The sequence below is a fragment of the Natrix helvetica genome, assembly GCF_964273705.1.
Source record: "Natrix helvetica genome assembly, chromosome: 4".
NCBI lineage: Eukaryota > Metazoa > Chordata > Lepidosauria > Squamata > Natricidae > Natrix > Natrix helvetica.
In genome coordinates this window covers 99,372,947-99,397,148 of record NC_138550.1, presented here as the reverse complement: position 1 = coordinate 99,397,148, position 24,202 = coordinate 99,372,947, and the positions used below count along the sequence as shown (strand labels likewise).

Below are 24,202 nucleotides of genomic sequence, written 5' to 3'. Positions count from 1 at the left end.
GTCGGGTCATCATTTTAAAAAATACTTAGTTACATAAACAGAGAAACAGAATGACTAAGGGCAGGGGAAATCTTCCAAATTCTTGCCGGCTTCTCCATTGAGTTCTCTTGTGGAAATCTAGCAGGAAGCATCAGAAATATCCCTCCATTCCTTCTTTCCTCTCTCCCTCCCTCCCTTTCTAGCAGGCAGGAAAGGGACAATAGCTGGATGGGGAAGAAGCAAGGGATTGTGAGACTGGCTGGGAAACTGTCACAGAATGTTGAAAATGAAGATCATGTGAGCTTACCAGGCACTCCAGCAGCAGCCAGCAGCACCGAAGCAGCCACAAAATCTTTAAATTTCATTCCCTTAGGAGTCATGGATCCCAGATTTTGGATACATTCTGTACATTAGCACATTTAAGATATGTTGGTTCAACCCTTTTTACCCTATGATGGACTGTTTCACCCAGTAAAAGATCATGATGAGAGTTTTAGTAGTATATAGTTAGTTGATTAAGAGAAAATATGACAGCCTCAGGATTACAACTACATGGCTAAATTGTATTTCTCTACCGTGTTTCCCCGAAAATAAGACAGGGGCTTATTTTCTTTTGCCCCACGAAATATGGCCTTGGGCTTATTATAGGGGAGGGCTTATTATTTCTGGGGCAGGTGAGAAGCAAGGCGCGCCTTTTACCTTTCCAGCTCCGTCGCGTTCCTCGTCATTGTGCTCAGGGAAGTGGCTGGTAAAAAAAAAAACTTCTCACGAGTTCAATCAAACATCTTGAAATCGCGAGAAGGTTTTTTTTTTACCAGGGGCTTCCCTGAATACAATGGCGAGGAACGCGACGGAGCTGGAAAGGTAAGAGGCACGCCTCGCGGCCCAACACCACCCACCTCGCCCCAATGGTAAAGGCAGCCTGCCTGGTTCCCTTCCCCGCCATCCCTTTAACGAGGGGTGGCAGGTGGGGGGGGGAGAAGCGAGGCATGCCTCTTAACTTTCCAGCTCCGTTCCGTTCCTCGCCCTTTCACCGATTGAATCCCCTTGTAAAAAAAAACCTCATGAGTTCAACTCGCAAGATTTTTTTTACAAGGGGATTCAATGAGCGAAAGGGCGAGGAACGCGACGGAGCTGGAAAGATAAGAGGTGTACCTCACAGCCCAACACCGCCCACCTCGCCCCAACAGTAAAGGCAGCCTGGCTGGTTCCCTTCCCCGTCATCCCTTTAGTGAGGAGTGAGAGGTGGGGGGGGAGAAGCGCGACGCATGTCCTAGCGCTACCAGAGACTGACAGCTCCATCGCGTTCCTCGCCCTTTCGCTCATTGAATCCCTTTGTTAAAAAAATCTTGCGAGTTGAACTCATGAGGTTTTTTTTACAAGGGGATTCAATCGGCGAAAGGGCGAGGAATGGAACGGAGCTGGAAAGTTAAGAGGCATGCCTCGCTTCTCCCCCCCCCCCACCTGCTGCCCCTCGTTAAAGGGATGGCGGGGAAGGTAACCAGCCAGGCTGACTTTACCTTTGGGGCGAGGTGGGCGGTGTTGGGCTGTGAGGTACACCTCTTATCTTTCCAGCTCCGTCGCGTTCCTCGCCCTTTCGCTCATTGAATCCCTTTGTTAAAAAAATCTTGCGAGTTGAACTCATGAGGATTTTTTTTACAAGGGGATTCAATCGGCGAAAGGGCGAGGAACGGAATGGAGCTGGAAAGGTAGGAGGCGTGCCTCGCTTCTCCCCCCCCCACCTGCTGCCCCTCGTTAAAGGGACAGCGGGGAAAGGAAGCAGGCAGGCTGCCTTTACCATTGGGGCAAAGTGGGCGGTGTTGGGCCGCGGGGCGCACCTCTTACCTTTCTAGCTTTGTTGCATTCCTCAACATTGTATTCAGGGAAGCCCCTGGTAAAAAAAAAACCTTCTCGCGATTTCAAGATGTTTGATTGAACTCGTGAGAAGTTTTTTTTTCACCAGCCGCTTCCCTGAGCACAATGGCGAGGAACGTGAGGAAGGGAACCAGGCAGGCTGCCTTTGCCATTGGGGTGGGCGGTGTTTTTTTGGACGAGAAGGAACAGGCAGGAGGGGTTGATCACATTGCTGGCCTGCCGCTGTTTTTGCCGGGAGCCCTCTTTTTGCCCGGGAAGCCGGTAGGTAGTACAGTGTTAATGGCAGGGACTGGTTGCGCATGCGCTTAAATATTTGGGGCGGGCTTATTTTCAGGGGAGGGCTTGTTATGGCTCATGCTCTGAAAAGCCCGATTAGGCTTATTAGCAGGGCATGTCTTATTTTCGGGGAAACACGGTAGATATTATCCAACGATAATGGACCATTATGCTACACTGGGCATCCTGGATTCCAGATTAGGCTATTGTAATAACTTATGGAAGGCATTACTACATAGCAAGAATTTTAATAGGTTGGAATAAATTAATTTGCTTCATCTTCCTTTGATTTGAAATTTATACATAGCATATGCATGATTGGGTATCATATTTTTCCAATAGTGAAAGTATAGAAGAAATCTGGGTTACACTGCGCCATTTTTCAACAAAGTCAAGACTTAGAATGGATATATTTCACACATTTCTGGCAATGCAGCTAGAGTATTAATCTGTGTACAAACTGTATGTCCAGTATTATAGAATGGATTAAAATGACAGAAGATGAGAGGGAAAACTGTCTTTTGAGGGAATATTTTCCCCGTTGTTACCATTCATCTAAGAAAACATACATAACATAAACCTAAATTGTATATAAACAATTGTACATTCACTTACCAATTGAGTTTATTAATAATTAATATCTATTCTTGGGTCTGCAGATGGAAAAAGATGGGGGTGGGGGGAAATTGTATCCTTGAGAACCTAGCTTTAACTGCTTTATTTCTATTTTGTTAATCGCAGTTAATTAACTAAACTTGAATATTATTCGCTCTAGTAATCTTATGCACCTTCACTGACCCTTATACACCTTCAGTCCATATTGTGCATAAGGGTCAAGAACAGAAATAGGTATTTGCCATATTTCTTACCAAAAAATATGTCTGTGATGCAGCACAATTTGACACTTGACATTTCTCACCTGATCTTTGTAATCTTATAGGATTTTTGGGACGGCAACGACAGGAAGATAATCTCCTACCTCTGCTTTCCCTCTTTCAGCCCGCTTGCCAGTTGCTTGTGCCAACTGGCAAGTTGTGAATTCGGACTTAGAAATCAACATCTCGCTGAAGAAGAGATACTTTAGAACATAGCAAAAAGAGATTTCCCAAGGGAAATTTCCTCCTTTCTCCTTGGAAGAATGTTTGTTCTTTTAGTATCAGAGAAAAAGAGCAAAAACATTCCAAGGTCCATTAAACAGGAGGGAGAGATAAGATACCCCCATCCACATCCAATTAAAATTGGAATTTGCATGTAGAAAGATTTGTCTGGGTAACAAATCCGAAAGCAATTTGATTCAAGATCATTGGTTCTTCGAGGAAGTTAGTTAAGAACTACACTAAGTTTAATTTCTGTTGTTTGGAATTTATGTTATCCACATGTGCTCAGTAAATAGAGTATTTTATGTTGGGTTCTTGGTGCTGTCTGAGCTTGGTTGTTTTCTTGCAGATGTTTCATTACTAAACAACGTAACATCAGTACTAGAAGGGAGTGGGGTTTGCTCTTATTTTATGTATGAGTGGTTTGTCTGTCAGTATTGGTGGGAGAAATCTTGGTGATTCCTTGATTAGGTTGCTTTTTTACTTATTTGTCTAAGTTGGTAGTTCCTTGATTGGGATATTGTTCATTTCTTGATTGTTGGTTTAGTGTTAATCTGGATGTTGATTGCTGGTGAGGAGGTGTTTAGGTACTTTTGTTTCCTTTTTGGCTTTTTTATTGTTTCTTTTGAATGGTATATTAATGTTCTTTATGTCTATGTACCTGTTGATGGCTGATTTGTCTGAGTGTCAGGCTTCCAGGAATTTTATAGCATTTTTCGCACATGTCCTAGTCTACAAAGCTAACAACTGCCCATTTAAATCTATGGTTAAGTCTGTCCATGTGGTGTGAAATTAAGGACTTTCCATAATACCTTCTGACTACTAGTTGGTGTTCAGAGTGTTTTGTGTACCTTGAAATCTTTTAAACACCAGAGTATCTCAAAATTAGAAGTACTTTAATAAATTAATTACCCACATCTTCTTTTGTCTAAGTCAGGGCTTCTTGCCTGAGCAAGGGGTTGGACAAGAAGACCTCCAAGGTCCCTTCCAACTCTGTTATTCTGCTATACCTAGGCAGTGAATAGTTTGTAGTCTCAGAGGACCTCTGGGACAGGAAGTTTGAGACTGCAGTCTTTCACACATGAGCTCAACCATTCTGCTGCTGGGAGAATGTGACCCTTCAATTCCTAGGATTTTTCTTATTGCCCAAGTTATACTTCAAAACATCTAGAGGTCTACAGATTCCACACCTCTGCATTCATATGCATGCATAGCAGACTAGAAGTGGCCAATAGTAGGAATGTATTATTTGTTTAGTTAATGCATTTCTTAGAAACTTTTTGCATCTTTTCAAGGAGACATACTATAACAAATATATCACATCCAAAACCAAATACTGCTTCTTTTAGCTCTTGATAGTTCTGTGAGCAATGTATTAAGAAGTGTTTCTAAATTGAAATAGTTCAATAAGTCTACAAGAAAACATTTTCTATTCCTTATTGTGTTGCTGAAATCAATAAAACCTGAGAGGAAAATGGGGACAGCTTTGTGTGGGAAAGGAATTCTTGTGCAAACTCACATTCTCTTTTGTTGCCATCCAGTAACCAAAATCAGATTTTTATGGGGCGGATTTAATCTGCAAAGCATGAAAGAAAAAAAGTCATTATGTAAAAATTAATCAGAGATGAGAAACATCTAATATCATGCGGAACTACATATTACACAACAGATCTTTTTTCTGTATGTAAGATGCAGATAACCATATAGGTGAGGTTTAGGTCTCTTAAACAAATATATGAAAAAATTAATGTAGCTGTGGTGGATCATGCCTTGGACCATCTTCTAGGCCAACATTCTGTCTCACACAGGACTAACTAGATACATCAAGGAAGCTTACAAAAGAAGATCAAAGCAACTCTCATCAAGCATGATTACTCCTTCATGCTTTGCATGTAGAGGCGGACTGCCCCTGTGCCTAAAGACAGCAACCAGCTGTTAGCCACTAGTCATAGACCTGTCCTCTTTTCAAACCATCTAAACTAGCATTCAACATAACATCCTGGGGCAGTATATCCCGTAGGTTAATTAGATCCTGCATAAATAAGTATTTTTTCTTATGAATTTTAAATCTTCTAAAAGTAGAATAACACTCTAGATCAGGGGTATCAAACTCGATTTCATTGATGGCTGCATCAGGGTTGTGTTTGACCTCAGTGACCCAGGGTGGGCCTGGCCAGTTTGACATCACTTGTGTCACAGGCACTCTGCCTGTAATGGCCCAAGTACTTTGCCAGTGAAAATGGGCTCCTGAGCTCCATTTTTGTCTGCTGTTCTGACCTAGGCTTCCCAAGAGCATGAAGCAAACTCCTTGTCCCGTCCCGACAAAAACCCCTTTTATTAATTTACTGTGAATTCTTCTAATTCACATCCAACAAAGGCTTTCAAGGGAGTATTTACAGTCACAGACCTTATCTGTCTTAGAGAGCTGCCAGCCTGGTATCTGCAAAACTTGGCAAGGAGTCTCAGAGGGTTACGAACCAATTAAGCTAACTAATTGTCTCCGGCAAACTCCATTTCCCCTTTGCTCCTCTTTTATTTCCTCTGGGAGGAGTCATTAATGCAATACAATACAATACAATACAATACAATACAATACAATACAATACAATACAATACAATACAATAAATACAATACAATAAATACAACACAACACAACAAACACAACACTACACTACACTACACTACACTACACTACACTACAATACAATACAATACAATAGCAGAGTTGGAAGGGACCTTGGAGGTCTTCTAGTCCAACCCCCTTCCTAGGCAGGAAACCCTATACCATTTCAGACAGATGGCTATCCAACATCTTCTTAAAGACTTCCAGTGTTGGGGCATTCATCGTCCACCTGTGGCCTTACTCCCAAGTCGACCCCTGTTTTTTAGCTGTTCCATTCATCTGGCAACTCTGTGCATTCGGACACTGGGAACAGGCTGCAGCTATTCATCTGCCTCACTGATGTCTGACTCTGAAGGCAGCTGATAACTGGCATATGGCCCTGGCCCGCTCTCTGTCTCCGACACATAGCCCTCCTCAGAGCCTTCCCCAGATTCCAGGACTGGCCTATGCTCCTCTCCAACCTCCTCACTGTCCAAATCTGCTGCCAGCTCTGCTGGCCGCTGGCGGGCCACAATAGCTGCAATGGCTTCCTGCAACTCTCTACCAGTGAAAACGGAGCTCGGGAAGGCCGCCCGTGGCCCTTTTGAGTTCCATTTTTGTTGGCAGAGGCATTGCGGGCCAGTCCTTTACTGTTTCCAGGATTACCCCGTGGCCCTGATCCAGCCCCTGGGCCTTGAGTCTGAGACCCCTGCTCTAAATCTAGCATCATGGGACATTAATAATAATAATAATAATATTTAATGCTTCTAGACCGCCCCCTCTCCCGAAAGGGACTCGGGGCGGTGTACAGTTCATACAAAATACAAAATACAAAATATACCAAGATACAATAAAATTAAATATGTACAGTTGACAATTGACATGGAGGAGGTTAAAATGCAGTTAAAAGAACTGTACAAAGCAGATATAAAATAAATTCAAAACCCCTAAAAACAAATACAGTAAATTAAAAACCCCTAAAATAACCAGATATAATACATTTGCCAGGAGGGACAGTTGAATTATGCCAGGCCTGCTAATCGGAACAGGTGGGTCTTCAGTTTTTGCCGGAAGGAGCGGAGGTCAGAAGTGGTTCTAATGTCGGGGGGGAGGTCATTCCAGAGGGTTGGGCCCATCACAGAGAAGGCCCTACTCCTCGGTGTCGCCCGCTGGCATTGCCTAGTGGACGGCACCAGGAGAAGTCCCTCCCTGTGTGAGCGTATTGGCCGCAGGGATGTATGTGGGAGGATGCGATCCCGCAAGTAACTAGGTCCCGTGCCATGGAGCGCTTTAAAGATGGTAATCAGCACCTTGAAACGCACCCGGAAAACCACAGGCAGCCAGTGCAGCTCGCGCAGGAGAGGTGTTACTTGGGAGTACCTCGTACTCCCCATCACAGCCCGCGCGGCTGCGTTCTGAACTAACTGCAGTCTCCGGGCGCGTCCCAAGGGCAGCCCCATGTAGAGAGCGTTGCAGTAATCCAGGCGGGACGTCACCAGCGCATGAGTGACCGTGCGTAGGGCATCCCGGTCCAGTAGGGGGCGCAATTGGCGCACCAGGCGAACCTGGTGGAACGCCCCCCTTGCCACGGCTGCCACATGGTCATCCATTGACAGCCGGGCATCAAGGAGGACGCCCAAATTGCGCGCCCGTTCCACAGGGGGCAATTGTTCGCCCCCTATGGCCAGCGATGGGATCAGCTGGCTGAACCGAGGTGCCGGTAGCCACAGCCACTCAGTCTTGGAGGGGTTGAGTTTAAGTCTGTTGTCCCCCCATCCAGACCCTGACGGCCTCCAAACACCGGGACATCACTTCGACAGCCTCGTTGGGGTGGTTTGGAGTTGAAATATACAGCTGAGTATCATCAGCGTAGAGGTGATACTCAACCCCAAAACCACGGATGATCTCACCCAGCGGCTTCACATATGTGTTGAACAGGAGAGGCGAGAGGACCGACCCCTGTGGCACTCCACAAGTGAGTGGCCTCGGGGTCGACCTCTGTCCCCCTGTCAACACACATTGCCTCCGGTCGGAGAGGTAGGAGCCGAACCACCGCAAAACGGTACCTCCGACTCCTATCCCCTCCAACCGGCGCAATAGGATACCATGGTCGATGGTATCAAAAGCCGCCGAGAGGTCTAATAGGACCAGGATAGAGGAACAACCTCTATCTCTGGCCCTCCAGAGATCATCAACCAACGCGACCAAGGCTGTCTCTGTGCAAAATAGTACATAGACTTCTATACTTCTATATATGACTTCTATATATGAGCTCCGGTGGCTCAGTGGTTAGAATGCAGTACTGCAGGCTACTTTTGCTGATCACTGGCTGCCAGCAGTTTGGCAGTTCGGGTATCACTGGCTCAAGGTTGATTCAGCCTTCCATCCTTCCAAAGTCGGTAAAATGAGGACCCAGATGGCTGGGGGAAATATGCTGACACTGTAAACTACTTAGAGAGGGCTGTAAAGCACTGCGAAGCCATATATAAGTCTAAGTGCTAGTGCTGTGCCATTTCACAGTGCTTTACAGCCCTCTCTAAGCAGTTTACAGAGTCAGTAGATTGCCCCCAACAATTTGGGTCTTCATTTTACCTACCTTGGAAGGATGGAAGGTTGGGTCAACCTTGAGCCTCTAAGAATCAAATTGCTGACAGTCGGCACAATTAACCTGCAATACTGCATTCTAATCACTGCACCACCATGGTTCCAACCTTAACCCTACTTCTTGTTCACCTATTCTTTACCATGCATAAATGTATAAGCTTCATAACACTTCATAAGCATCTTTAAGCCAAAAATCCTCAGCTTTTACATCCTGTACTTGCATCCAGTATAAGGTATTCAAGCTATTGTTATCTTACTTGCTCCCAAATGCATCTTCTATATGTTCATGATATACATGCTGACCAGAACTATGCTAAGTATTTTAGGTGTGGTTGCGCCATAGATTTGGATATGGACATCATAGCATAATCTATATTGTCTACTGTATATCTTTTCTAATAACACGTAGCATGGAATTACTTTCATTATAGCTGCTGGACACTGTGCAGGTGTATCACTAAAAAATATACAAAGACCCAAGGTCTTTTTCTTAGTTTGGCCACTGACAGCTAATCCCCATCATTTTATAAGTGAAACATGGATTCCTAGCTGCAGTGTGCATCACATTACTCTTGCTGTTATTGAATTGCATTTGCCACTTAGTGAAACGGTCATATCAGATAATTGCTCATTTTTCCTCCTGTTTTCCCCTCTGTTTTTAATGTATTGAAAACATTTTATGCAGCACTGTTTAAGTTAGCCAACTGAGGGGTCTTTTTAGCCCCATTTGGTTACAGTTGTGCTAATATGCATGCAGACATTGCAATTTTAATATAGATGCCCCTCTCTTTCAAAGTTGAATGTGGGAGCTGAATAAAGAGTGAAACAAGAATGTAATTATTTTCCATGAGAAAAGATAATTGGTTCCATACAGCCTATTCATGCACCCCTTCTGGGCACATATTTGCTATGAAAAACTGGAATATAGTATCCTTTAATTGTGTATCGTCTCACCATGACCAAGTGAAGGAATTAGATGCTTTCTGATGCTTCCAAAAGATAATTAAGGCTCAGTTCTTTCAATGACTATGTTCACAGCTCATTACACATTTTCAAAAGCATACGCTCTAAATCTTTCCTCAAGCTTTCACATTATGCCTGCTGGTTGTATGAATAGTTGTGGCTATAGACAATAAATAATGCTTTTCGTTTATGCAAAAATCTGACCACTGAAGCAGTGCTGTGGTCACATGAACAAAATTCAGGCACTTGGTTACTCCTATAAACTCCTCCCCTCTTATCTTTCCCCATCCTGCCCCACTGAGTCCTACATCCTCCTTCTCACCTCTGACAATTAAAGTGCATCACCGTGGGTTGTTAAGAAGGACAGCAGGTGGTACCCATTTGGGCCCTCCCGCCAGTTAGCCTATTGACTTTTCTTGTCATTTAATCAATAAAATGGTGATCACCTGAATGTGGGATTTTGTGATGATGTAATTGAATTCTTGAATCATAGCTACAGTACGTAACTGCAGATACACTGCAACCAATACAGTTGCAAAGACTGCTTGTTAATTACAGCTCATTCAACATTGTGGTAAGTTTGAACAAGTGGTGGAACGAGTGGTTGTTAAACAAGGACTAACTGTATTTCATTAAAAAATAAATAAATGACCCAGTACAATTATTGTGGGAGGCTAATGATCATTTTCAAGCACATTCAATTGTAAAAGTATTTCTTACATTTTTGCTTTTAACCTTTACACACTTTTGTGAATTGCCAGAATATTTTTAATACCTTTCCATTTCAGTGTATTCTCATCATTAATGATTAACGTTTAATCATTTGCTCCAGTGGTGGGTTCCGGCTCCCGTTCCAACTGGTACGGTTGGAACGGGCCCGGCGTCATCCACATGAATGCGTGCAGTGCGTGCGTGCGTCTTACTGTCCAGCGACACCTCCACGAGCCTCCGCAACGCTCCAGCTGTTCAGCAGAGCATCGCGCAGGTGCTGTACGTGGTGTGGTGGAAGTGCAGAAGACTTTAAAGACAGGTAAGGAGCGAGGGCAGGAGGGTAGGCCCTCCAGAGCACCGTACCGGAACGGTACCCAGTGCTCCGGGCAGGCTCCGGTACACCTGTACCAGGGCGGACTGCCTGCAACCCACCACTGATTTGTCTGGTATCTATCATTAAGGCATTCATTAAAAAAACTACACCATCTGGGCAGGAACAGGAAGCAACAAAACTAAGTGTAGGCTAGTAGGAAAGAACAAACAAGCACTTCATATTTTTCTGTTACTCTGGACTAAATTGCGTTTGGATTTTATATTGTAATATAAACTGTGGATTAGCAAAAGAAACAATATTAGGTCTGGAAAGCCAGTAATCTAACCCAGGACATGCTTTAAAACTTAGCAATATGGGAACAACATAATTAATGCTAAAATGCCACGCATATTTATTTGAGAATAAGATATACTTCATTTTTATAATTTGTTAATCATTTTATCTACCTTGCAAATGGCAATAAAGGTAAACAAAAGAAAGGAATTAAAATAAATTATAAGGTCAGTTGGGGAAAAGGAATCTACAACTCAAGGGCTACTATTAAGGCGACTCTCCAGCAGCCATTGCACAGTTGTGCATATGTATATCTATGTATCTGCTCCAAGCAAACCCACCAAAAGTCTGAAATATCTGATGGGAGTGAAGTAGCCTTGCTATGACAGTTTTAAGGTGTTTGGATAATTTGGATTAAGGCTCAAAATCAGTGTTGGGATTCCCTTCCCTTCCCTACCGGTTTTCAAATGTGAGTGCATGTGTGCTAGTTTCGCTTACACATGCCACTTTCTGTGCATGTGCAGAAGGTTGCGCATTACATCAGGGCAGGTGGGTGGAGCCTCCTGCAGCCGCCGCTACCGGTTCACCCAAACCGGAGTGAACGGGCTGAATACCATCTCTGCTCAAAATCCCATATTGGTAATACTATGAATTTACTAACAGGGAAGGAATGGCTGCTAAGCAATACATAACAGAAGTGCAGGTTTCAACTGAACATTTATTGGTTTCTATGTATGAACGGGCAGTATGTATGAAATACCGGTAGTATCCTCCATCATACCTGAAGGCTACAAGCTAAGGGAATGCAGTTGAGATCACAAGGCTCATAATTCTTCCCTCCAAAGTGTTATTGCAATCTATCAGCAGTTGCCAAATTTGGTGATTACTGCCTAATTACACAATAAGCCCTAAGAATGTGTGGCTTATATTAACAAAACAGTTGCAGTTGTTTCAAACTATAACATAGTAGCATTTTCTACATCTTTCAAAGATACTTTGATAGTTTCCTTCAGCATCATGTGTTGCCTAAGCACCTTATTATTTAAAGAATACTCTGTCCTGACCTTGTTAATATCTATACTGGCAAAGCTCACAGAGCATTCTTGTATAATAACATGCTATTGTAGTATAAGTAGTCTCTGTTTAGCAACTGACTCGTTTAGTGGCTGTTCGCTAAAAAATGAAAAAGGTCCATAAAACAAAGGAAAGCTGAAATAAGATCATAAGCACCGTCAGTTTCACTTAGTGGCCACTTTGCCTAATGACAGAATTATCAAACCCTAATAAGGACTACTTGTATACCAGGAGCATGAGAATGTAAATCTGTATTTACGATTATCCAATATATTCAGCCTTGTCCCATCTTACTATTCTCAGTCCTTTATCAATTTCTCTGTTGCATTGCAATTTCCCAAACAATTAAAACAACCCCGTTTGCTATTCTGACTTGTTTAATAATCGTGGGTCTTGAGTCAACTTATTCTAAATTATTAGCCACTGATTTTCAGAGAAAAAAAATCTGATTTTCACCAGAGAACATGCACTTGAATGAAATGCAATAGCTTATAATCTGGGTTCCTGTAGGAAAAAAGTCACCAGTAACACCTGACATTAGAAATGCTATATTTAAATGCCAATAAAATGCTGCAATCCAATTCTGCTAATGACATGTAACGGAAAATTGCCAACGTCCAAAAGAATAACAAAAGAAAGGCCACTGAATTTTCTGCTTGTTGACCATGCATGTTTTCTCTATCCAGATACACAGAGTGTGACAAATCAGAATAAAAACTTGTCTGAATAAATATTTGATTGATTTCCACTTCTATTTAGTTGGGCTAGAAAAGTTCTCTCTCTAAAGGACCCTCAAACTTATACTAGTTGGTGAAACAGCAGAAACCAAGAAAAGCTGTGTATGACAACCTAATCAAAAATAATATAGAATGGTGGGTCCCAATTTGGCATGTCTTCTTATCTGTATTGATCTGTGGACATTTTATCCCTAAAAGTTGGGACTGTGATTGTTAGATTGGACAATCTGGGCAACTATAATCCAATTAGCATTTCAAGTATTATTGGCAAAACCCACACATCTTTTCCAGAAATTATTGTATTGCCTGCATTCTAGAAGCGTTCTATGGGAGAAGCAAGCAACTTCAGAGCTACTCATCAAACAATCGACAAGTCTGATATAATGCAATCTAGTTAAAAAATATTACATTGTTGCCTTAAATAGCCTTTGTTAAATTCAGCTATGCATCTGTTCCTATCCTGAAGAAAACCTGTGAAGCAAATGTAAGGAGGGTGTCAGGGGTGTCAAACTTAAGGCCCGCGGGCCAGATTCGGCCCACGAGGTGGTTAGATCAAGGCCCTCGGGACACGGATCTGCAACCTGGTGGTGGCCATCTGGGCTGGACTGTGGCCAGCCTTAGATCTGCGGCACTGTCCTGGCACTGCCCCTCGGGCATGCAGCCAGCAACCATCGGTCCCCAAGCACCAAGGGTGCTGAGCACGCAGTGGATGACGGTTTCTGGCTGAAGCCACCCTGCTCCTTGCCTTGCCTCATCTCATTCTGCAGGATGAGCCTCCTGCCTACTGCCCCACCTGCTGGAGATCCCTGGATTCCCTCCCCAACCCTGCCCAGCCTCCACAGACACCTCCCACATGACATTGAGCTGGCCACACCCTGGGCCATACCCACTCGGTCGCGACCACCCTGGCCACACCCATCCTCCTGGCCCCCTGGAGGACAACCACAATACTGATCCGGCCCTCAATGAAATAGGTTATATCCTAATATTTGTATCAGGTACGGTACATTGGGCCAATTAACGGAGAAGGTTTGGAGACAGTTTAAAATACAGTTAAGATGTCTCCCTCATCTTGTGCTTAACCTTTAAATTAACTTTGTAGCAGGGCATCATGGATTTATTCCCTTGAATATTCTAAGCCTTTGGGGTGGATATGAAGGAGTTAGGTTCGTTCCTGAGGAAATTATTTAGGTAGACAATGATAAAATGAACAAAATATTCATGAATTCTAGGGAACCAATTGTAGTGTGCCAAACCAGCAATGTATCCTGATTTGCTCATTATTGATTATTCCCACATGTTACAGAAACATTTCATCAGCAGTTTCAGAGGGCACATTTAAGAAAACTCCATATATACAACCCTTATATTCTTGTGACTGTGGAACAGTGGTCATAATTGTTGCTGTATCCTTTGCAATGGTTCTTTCAATTTATTACTAGTGTACATATGATTCCTTTCTCCCCCTTGAACTGACAATCATTAGATCTAGTTCCTTCTTAAAAAAAACAGTTACATAATGCAGCTAAATTCTGTTTGGTTGCTAATAGAAACTGAGAACAGATAGCTCCAATTTAATCTGTGCTTGTTTAGCTAGTTTCTAATTTACTAAATTGGTTGAATAATCCTCTTTAATTACAGAATCGGTATTTGAGATTTCACCATACGTCTATTCTTAGTTTTCCATTGATTTTCCCTTGTAATAATTGACTAACTATATTATTTCTGAATATATTTTGCAAATGACTATTGACAAATTCTAACTCAGTTTCAAATAAGAGTAAGAAGATTTCACGTTTACCAGAAGTTATTAGTTGCAATCATTATCAATCTTCAATATTATATAAAATTCTTATATCAAGCAAAATAGCTTTCTTTAAAATCTCAATAAACTTTGACAGAATGATTTGAAATTAACTTAATCAAATCAGATCATGAATTCCATAAATATCACAATCTCTTCTAACATGCTATTGTGCAAATTGTACCGTTCCTAGATTGCTTTTAGAAGGATAAAAAGGAGGTATTCAAATTGACAAATGTTACCATTTTTAGTTCCAATGCCTATTTTTTTAGGTTAAAAGAAATCTTGAAATCACTTAACAATTTTTGTTTGAATGTGTTCTCAAATTACAGCTCATTTGCATTAAGATGTATAAACGTAAGAAATTAATTGTTTCTGTTTTTAGCTTCCAGATGCGTTAAAATACTGGAAAGCCAAAATATTTATTTCTTTATATCATTGACACAACTGTGGTTTGCCTTGTTTTAAAACTCAAAACAATAGTGAATAGCATTGAAGAACCTCATGATTAAAGATGTTATTCAATTCTGATGTCTATTTTTAGCTTATTAAATTTTTTAAAATATAAATTCATTCATACAAATGGTTTTTAGATCTAAATACTGAAAATGGATCATTAAATTGTTTGTATTCTCAGATTACATGAATTCATACTTCGTTCATTAACCTTTTCTGACTTTTTAAGATGTACTAATCATTTCAATTAAAAAACACAAAGCAGGAAAGATTCAGGACTGCAGATTGTTTCTTTTCAACCATAGGATTTTGTCATAATCTGTCTATCTATCATCTTTGATATAAATATGAACAAACAAAGAATATAATTCATTATAGAATATAATACAGTTTCTATTTTCTGTTGCCTTTCAGGAACAGCTGAAAGCTTTTGATCAAGAAGTAAATGAGTTTGTGGATTATATGTTTGGAGAAAGAGGTATGCATTATCTGGAGCTTTTTGACTACCTAATGATTTAGCAGGTATTTAGAAATAATGTATTACTGAAAAATTGATCTAAATGATTGAGCACAGTAAGTGATGGAGACCCTTAGAAATTCTATTCCTTTTTTACTTCCACCATGCTGAGTAATAAATAATATTACTATGGTAAATTAAAATGCGAAATTTGGCAACGTTTCATTGACTTCAAAATTCTTTCTTCATTTCTTTGTAATTTGGCAATGTTCAAGAGAGATAAGAAATCCACTTGGGTATAGGCCCCTTATCTGTGGGGGCCCACAGGGGTCGATCCTCTCGCCTCTCCTGTTCAACATATATATGAAGCCGCTGGGCGAGATCATCCGTGGTTTTGGGGTGGGATACCATCTGTACGCTGATGACACTCAGCTGTACATTTCCACCCCAAACCACCCCAACGAGGCTGTTGAAGTGATGTCCCGGTGTCTGGAAGCCGTACGGGTCTGGATGGATGACAACAGGCTCAGGCTCAACCCCTCCAAGACAGAGTGGCTGTGGCTTCCGGCTTCCCGGTTCAACCAGCATATGCCATCGCTGGCCATCGGGGATGATCAATTAGCCCCGGTGGAAGGGGCGCGCAATTTGGGCGTCCTCCTTGATGCCCAGCTGTCTATGGAAGATCACGTGGCAGCTGTGGCGAGGGGGGCGTTCCACCAGGTTCGCCTGGTGCGCCAATTGCGGCCCCTTTTGGACCGGGAGGCCTTGCGCACAGTCACTCACGCGCTGGTGACGTCTCGCCTGGACTACTGTAACGCTCTCTACATGGGGCTCCCCTTGAGGTGCACCCGGAGACTGCAGTTGGTCCAGAATGCAGCCGCGCGGGTAATTATGGGGAGATCGAGGTTCTCCCATATAACACCTATCCTGCGCGAGCTGCACTGGCTTCCTGTGGCCTACCGGGTGCGCTTCAAGGTGCTGGTTACCACCTTCAAAGCGCTCCATGGCACAGGGCCTAGTTACCTGCGGGATCGCGTCCTGCCCCATACATCCCTGCGACCCGTCCGCTCACACAGAGAGGGACTACTCCGGGTGCCGTCCTCCAGAGAGTGCCAGAGGGCGACGCCCAGGAGTAGGGCCTTCTCTGTAGTGGGCCCCACCCTTTGGAATGACCTCCCCCCAGACATCAGGACAACAACCGACCTTCGCTCCTTCCGTATGAAGCTGAAAACCTACCTGTTTCGACTAGCTGACCTGGCATAATACTACAACCTCTCCAGCCCAGGGCATTTTTAATTGGTAATTTTAGTTTTTAATGGTTAATTTCACTGGGGTTTTAACTTTTTTAGGTATTGTAACTTATTTATTTATTCTTACCTCCTCTGTACGCTATATAATACTTTTGTACGTCGCCCCGAGTCCCTGTGGGGAGAGGGGGCGACTAATAAGTTCAAGTAATAAATAAATAAATAAATAATAGGGAAAAAGCAATTCTTTTTCCCATTCCCTATCACTTAGACCGAGAAACAGGAAACAGATTTTGTGGATCCAACTCGTATGTCTAGTTTACTTCTTCCCTGTTTTTTGTTTGTTTGTTTTGTGTTGGATTGTGAGATTGCCTGAGCCCCAAAAGTCTCTGGATGCCTTACAACATTTGAAAATGCATAATTTAAGAAACATGACCACCTGGATCAAACCACATAAGTAATATTTAAAAAACAAATCAACGGAGTTCCACAAGCACCCTAACCCTATCATTGGAGAGCAGAACTAGTTATCCAGAACATTTGAAAGAGTGGGAGTTACTGGATTCTGATAAGTTATTTTCTACTTCCAGTTTATTATGATATATTAAGCAACCATACCTTATACAGGTAGTCCTCTTATGACCATTCATTCATCAACCTTGGGCAGTGGTCGGCAAGCCGCGGCTCGCGAGCCACATGCGGCTCTTTACACACTTTAATGCGGCTCTTCTGTGTGCCGGGCACCCGCTCCCCTCCCTCCTCTCGGGCGGCCGCCCCAAAAGTTAGGACTCTGCAGCTAGCCTCTGTCAGTGCGCGCCCTGTGTGCAGCCCCGGCGGCCGGCTCCACACAGCTCCAGTCGGGTCATGTGCACTGTTCCCTCTAAGGTGCGCGCCTGCGCGGCCGCGCACGTGCCTAGAGTATGCCGCACACTAATTTCTAACTGCCGTGCAGCGCCAGCGTCACGTATTTGGTGTGGACACGCGGTCTCCAGCCAGCTCCAGCTAAACGCAGTTCATTGCCGCCTGACTTGTGACTTCGGGATTCTCCTTAATCAGTGTAGGTCAAAAATAAAAAAGGGAAAGGGGCACTTCAAAACAAGCGCCCCTTTCCCTTTTTTCTTTTCGACCCACAATGATTAGGGAGGATCCTGAAGTCGGGCGGGGCTGAGAAGCGAGGAGGCAGAAAAAGAAACGGAGGCCAAGGAGCTTCGCCCCCTCCCCCTCCCAACAAAAATCTAACCGGGGAGCCGGGCGGGCAGTAGCAAATTAGCCGATCACGCGGCGTGATCGGTTAATTTGCTACTGCCCACGCGGCGTGATCGGCTAATTTGCTACTGCCCGCCCAGCTCCCCGGTTAGATTTTTGCTGGGAGGGGGCGGGGGGAAGCTCCTTGGCCTCCGTTTCTTTTTCTGCCTCCTCGCTTCTCAGCCCCGCCCGACTTCAGGATCCTCCCTAATCATTGTGGGTTGAAAAGAAAAAAGGGAAAGGGACGCTTAAAGTTTCAAAATATTGGAGCAAAATATCGCTTCAGAGGCAACAGTTCTCATGGGGAATTAGCCCTGGAGTTTCACTGCCCCACCCGGTCAAACCTCGCTTTCCGTGTATGCCGCGTGATCAGCTAATTTGCTACTGCCTGCCGGTTCCCTGATAAGATTTTTGCGGGGGGGGGGAGAAGCTCCTTGGCCTCCGTCTCTTTTTCTCCCTCCTCGCTTCTTGGGGCTCCACCAATGGGGGAGCAAGGCCCGCCCAGCCCCAGGCTTTGGGCTAACACAGAGGTCTGCAAAGTTGGCTGTTTTAAGACTGGTGGACTTCAATTCTCAGAATTCTGGGAGTTGAAGTCCACCAGTCTTAAGAGCCAATTTTGCAGATCCCTGGAGAGCCCGGTCACATGACATGACATCATGCTTTGTGACCACATTTCTGACTAATAAAAATTCCAGTCCCACCCACGTTGTAATGTTAAATCATTTGGAGCAAATTAAAACCACTACTTTATAAACAAAAGGAAGGTGTTTTTTTTCCTCTTATTTGTTATGGTAGAGCCATTTTAACAATCTATTTAATTTGCAAGTAGTATGGAGTTTAGAAATTTTTTAGAATTTTTTAGAATTTTAGAATACCATCCTATGTATTTTCGGTTTTAAAAATGTGGCTCTCAAAATAAATTTCAATCGTGGTTTTGGCGAGATTTGGCTCAGTTGAAAAAAAAGGTTGCCCACCACTGACCTAGGGCCTCCCCAACCCCTTGAGGCATACCATGCTTGCAAAATAACTGCAATGGGAAAAGCCGGGATTGCATGTGTGCCTTGTTTAATGACAGCAACAATTTAAGGACCATAATTCTAAGCTCAGTTGTGGTCATAAGTTGAGGACTTCCTGGAGTTTAAACAAATCATTTACAGTACATCAAATAACTATAGGTAGTCCTCAACGTACAACCACAATTGAACCCAAAATGTATGTTGTTAAGTGAGAAATTTGTTAAGTGAGTTTGCTCCATTTTATTACTTTTCTCATCTCATTTATTAAGTGAATCACTGCAGTTCTTAAATTAGTCACACAGTTGTTAAGTTAATCTGGTGTCCCCATTGACTTTGCTTGTCAGAAGGTCACAAAAGTAGATCACGTGACTCTGGGACACTGCAACCGTCATAAGTAAGAGTCAGTTGCCAAGCCTCTGAATATGAATCACACGACCAGGGGGTTGCTGCAAAAGTCATAAGCATGAAAAATTGTCATAAGTCACTTTTTTCAGTGCCTTTGTAACTTTGAATGGTCACTAAATGAACTGTTGTAAGTCGAGGACTACCAGTATTGTATCTGAATAACTTGCCCAAGCATAATATTGTCTACAAATAAGCCTCTATGCCAGAGGTGTCAAACTCAGTTTCATCAAGGGTCTCATCCACATTATGATTGCCCTCAAAGGCCAGTTGCATGTAAGACTATGACAACTCATAGCGGCAAAGTGGGTGTGGCTGGATGGGCATGACGGCCTCTAGGCTGCCTCCTGTGCGCATGCTCAGGGGGAGTGCCTCGATGGGCTGGGGTGGGCTGGGGCCAAGGAGGCAGGGGCTGGGCCCTCACTGTTTCCAGAGCGGCCCTGCCGCCAGGTCTAACCATGACATCGCACACTGGATCTGGCCCACAGGCCTTGAGTTGGACATGTCTGCTGCATGCTGTGAGGGACAGCTTAGCTACAGTAGTATGACTAGGATATGATAGCTGCTTCCCATAAATGTTTTTTTTAAATTTAATGTGCAAATGCAAAGATGTGTTTGGATGTGCGTATGAGTATGTATATTATAATCATAACATATGATTATATAACAATTTAATTTGGGTATTAGAAGAATAAGCAAGAACTGATCGTGGTGATTGATTTTTTTTATTGGGATATGTTTTATTGTCCTTTCTTCAGATCCCAGGGTCAGAGGTTGGCTTATGATGGATTCGTACTTACCTACTTTTGCTCTCACTCTGCTATATCTGCTCTTCATATGTCTGGGCACCACGTTTATGAAGAACAGGCCTGCTTTGTCACTCAGGGGTCTTCTTATTGTATATAACTTTGGCGTCACAGTGCTATCGTTTTACATGCTGATAGAGGTATGCCTTCTTAACTGAGCACAATTTTCTTTTCTCTGTTTTTTATTCTACTGATTGGGATTTGGTAAGCATATTTGGGTCAAATTGACTTCAACCTTCTCAAAGTGGAATTGGGAGATGCTATAAATGCATCTATACTGTACATTTAGGAACGTCTATTCCAGGGATAGGTTCCAGCAGAGACTATTGCCGGTTCGCTCAGGGATTTGCATGCATGCGCAGTACAACTAAAATTGCTCTGCGCATGCACAGAAGCAAAAAACAAGATGGGGGCACCTATGGCGCCACCGGGAGAACCAGTTCGGGGGCGTGGCAGGCCTGGGTCACTGCCGGTTCCAGCGACCCAGGCTGCCAAGTTACTACTGGTAGGAACCCACCATTGGTCTATTCTATTCTATTCTATTCTATTCTATTCTATTCTATTCTATTCTATTCTATTCTATTCTATTCTATTCTATGTAACTCAATAGGAGTAAAAACAACAATACCAAGGCACTGTTCATAGCAGCATAAGAACAGGCACTAAGCATTAGACCCATAGAACAAGGGTGTATACCACACTAGACAGGAGCCAATGTTCAAAATATACAGAGGAACCTCAGAGACAGTCGAATACATAATGGAAGGGTCTAAGATGCAGACAGGATGGCATACACAAGAAAGGCACAACCAAATAGCTGGTATTGTATACAGGAACACCTGCACAGTGTATGGGTTACACCCTCCCAAGTTCAGATGGGAGATTCCACAGATCATGGAGAATAAGAGGGCTAAGATTCTGTGGGACAGATGCAGACAAACAGCAAGTCATGGTAATAGAAGTTGTGGTAATAGAAAAAGACCAGAAGACAACCAAGGTAATACCGTGGATGTAGCTGTGCTAAGTGCCAGCAACATCAGGGAGAAGGAGTGTGAGAAGCTGGAGAAGTACCAGGTTCTGAAGGAGGAACTAGAGAGGATGTGTAAGGCAAATGCCAAAGTGATCCCAGTGGTGATAGAAACACTCCTAACAGTTCCCAGGAACAACTTCAGAGCTCCCTGTCCAAAAAAGTGCAGTATTCGGAACAGCTAAGATACTACACAGAACCCTCAAACTCCCAGGCTTCTGGTAGAGGATGTGAAATTGAGGAAGGCACACACCACCTACAGGAGTAAGAAAGGAATTGCCTGCCTGCCTGCCTATCATCTCTCTTCCTTTCCCTCCCTCCCTCTCTCTCCCTCCCTAACTAATCTATCAAAATAGAGAGCTTTCTTGGGCATTTGCGTATTTCAAATTTCATACTTCTCTATCCCCAGTACACTTTTTTTCTAATGAAATTACAACTGTTTAAAAATAATCTTTCTACAATGTCTTATTTTATTCAATAACACCAGCGGTGGGTTCCTACCGGTTCGGACCGGTTTGGCTGAACCAGTAGTGGTCGGCGGCCTTAGTCGCTGGAACCAGCAGCGACCCAGGCCTGCCACACCCCCAAACTGATTCCCCCAGCGGCACCATCTTATTTTTCAGTTCTGCACATGCGTAGAACAATTTTAATTGTACTGCGCATATGCACACAGCGTGCATCAAGTGCGAACACGAGTGAACCGCCAGTAGTGGTTGCAAGAACCCACCCCTGAATAAGACATAGTTGGGTATAGCTGTTCCTATTTAACTAAATCTGAATGTCAATCACTACCGAATTAAACAGTGACTGTGGCCATCAGAGTATGCGAGATTTGACTGTCCTTTTCTAGCTAAAGTGCAGGTATATGCACTAAGGAAGAATTTCCTTACTCTTCCACTGAGTGCTTAAATGTCAGAATTTTGAATATTCTAAGGATACTGCAAAACAGATAGCAACTATTACCACTGACATATTTAAAAAAAACACAATAATGCCTAGTAGCTTTTACGAAGACCATAGTTTTAGACAACATTCACATCACTTTGTGCGGTAACATTATCTCATTATGGATGACAATTACCACATTTTGATTATTTAGCTTAGTGTACATCATACACTATATTCTAGTAATTTATTTTTCTGGGATAGAGGAGCTGTGGTCTTTAAGTACTGCCTGCCTTATATCTCAGCAGCCCATCTAAAGCCATGGATTAAACTAGCTCTTTGAAAAGCATCTAAAAATAGGCAACCTACATAGAAAGCAAAGCAGGAAATCTGGATTGCTCCTTGAACAAAGCAATGATGTAGGACCTCCTCTCTTGCCCTAAATTTGCTTTTTGGATCAGATTCCACACTGATTTTCTCCACAGTTCCTTCTGAATCCATCTGAAAAGGAACAAAACGTCCTCTCAGCGTTAATTAATCATGGATTTGGTTAAAACACTGGAGTTTTTCCTATCTCATCACAATAGCACCACAAAGAAAAAAAGTTTCATATTGTCTACATTCATGCAATATAGAAAGAGATGCAATGATACGTAAGATAAGCTAGTTTGGACTTTTAGATTTCAGTCCAGATGTATTTTGGAATGCTGACCAATTTGAAACGAAGAGCTTATGTACCATTTGTGGACCACCTGCTTCAAGCAGCACTGCACCATAACAACTGTCAAAATCAACCGAATAATGAGCAGAATTTACACAGGAAAGTCTCTGTCAGTGGTTCTCAGCCACTCGTGAATATTAGAGAAAAAAAATCTGAGAGACTCACCCAGATGCTTATATCTTTTGCCAGTTCCTTCAGAAGTCAAGGTGGACTATATTTATTTGACCTTTGTTCGTGGTAGCTGGCCTACTCTCTTGAATGTTTGCAATATGCGTTAATGGGTTTTAAACAAGCAATAAACAACTCTTTCTTTTTGACTAAACAGAATTTTGTAGCAAACAAATAGCTGACTTGTACAAAATAATGGCAAAATGATAATTTAGAAAGGAAGAGTTCCTGATTTATGTCTCTGTCATCCTTCCAGAGTACATATTAAATGGAAATTGATATTTACGACCAGAGAATTAATCCAATAGTGACAGAAAGAGAGGACTATAAGGAACATGGGGGGAAAGTTCCTTGCAAACTTGGTTCTGGGATTTTAGCTTTATCAGCTTTTTAGTTAAACCTTCCAGCTGAATCCACAAAACAGAAACTCTCAGGTTTCTTGCCTGCCTTCATGACTTTGTGCCATTTGTAAGCATGAAAAATGATACACAGGCTGTTATTATGACAAAGAAATATGCACTCTATTAGGTTCCTGCAAAAATATATCTCAAGAGGCAAAAATCATATTGCTCTTTCCATCTGCTTCCTCTGAGACCAAACAAGTTCATTTCAGAAGGCAAAGGGGCACTTTCAAATAATGAGCCATTTCATCAGATCGCTAGAATAGCGGATTTATACTTCTAAATGAGATTGCATTTGATCTTTTGAACCCAAAAGAACAAAAAACATTGAAAACATAAAAAGTATTAAAACCAGTATTTTCCATTCAGAGTAATAAATATGTTTTCTCTTTCAGCTAATTCTTGCTACATGGGAAGGAAATTATAACTTACAATGTCAGAACTTGACCAGCGCAGGAGAAGCTGACATCAGGGTAAAAGAAACTTAATATTAACAGGAAACAATGATGTGTTCACACATGCTTTAATGCAGGGGTAGGCAACCCACTGCTCTGGAGCCGCATGCAGCTCTTTCGGCCCTCTGCTGCAGCTCCCTGTCAGCTGATCCCACCAGTCACTCCTCCCTGCCCAGTCACTCCTTGGGTGGCTGGCCTGAGAAGGTAAAGGCGGTGGCGGGGGATGGAAACTCGCTCCATATTCCAGAGTGGGAGCGAAGCATTCCGCCTTCATCGTGGTACAATTGAGCTGAAGGCAGCACTCACCTCCCACCACTTTGGGTTCAGAGCTTCCATTGCCTGCCCCCTGCTCTCGCAGCGCCTTGCGCAGCACAGTGAACTTTAGCATGCTTCACAATTTGGGAAACCAGCTCCCCTCCTCTTCCTGGAGCCCATTACGATGTGGAGCCACAATGTGACCCTGCCCCACTCACCCCTGGCAGCAGCGGCAGCAGCGGCAGAGAGAGAGAGTAAGACAAGAGACACACACATACAGCGAGAGAAACAGAGAGACACAGAGACAGACAGAGACAGACACATACACAGA

At 43.1% G+C, this 24,202-nt stretch overlaps 1 protein-coding gene across 1 annotated transcript in view; it reads left to right on the top strand.

Annotated features, from left to right (window-relative positions):
- The window catches only part of ELOVL2 (ELOVL fatty acid elongase 2), a 42,879-nt gene that overhangs the window by 4,839 nt on the left and 13,838 nt on the right, over positions 1 to 24,202 (top strand). The window contains exons 2-4 of the mRNA XM_081953117.1: positions 15,201 to 15,264; positions 19,912 to 20,099; positions 23,557 to 23,634. Coding sequence (XP_081809243.1) covers positions 15,201 to 15,264; positions 19,912 to 20,099; positions 23,557 to 23,634 — 330 coding nt within the window. The remainder of the gene's footprint in view (positions 1 to 15,200; positions 15,265 to 19,911; positions 20,100 to 23,556; positions 23,635 to 24,202) is intronic.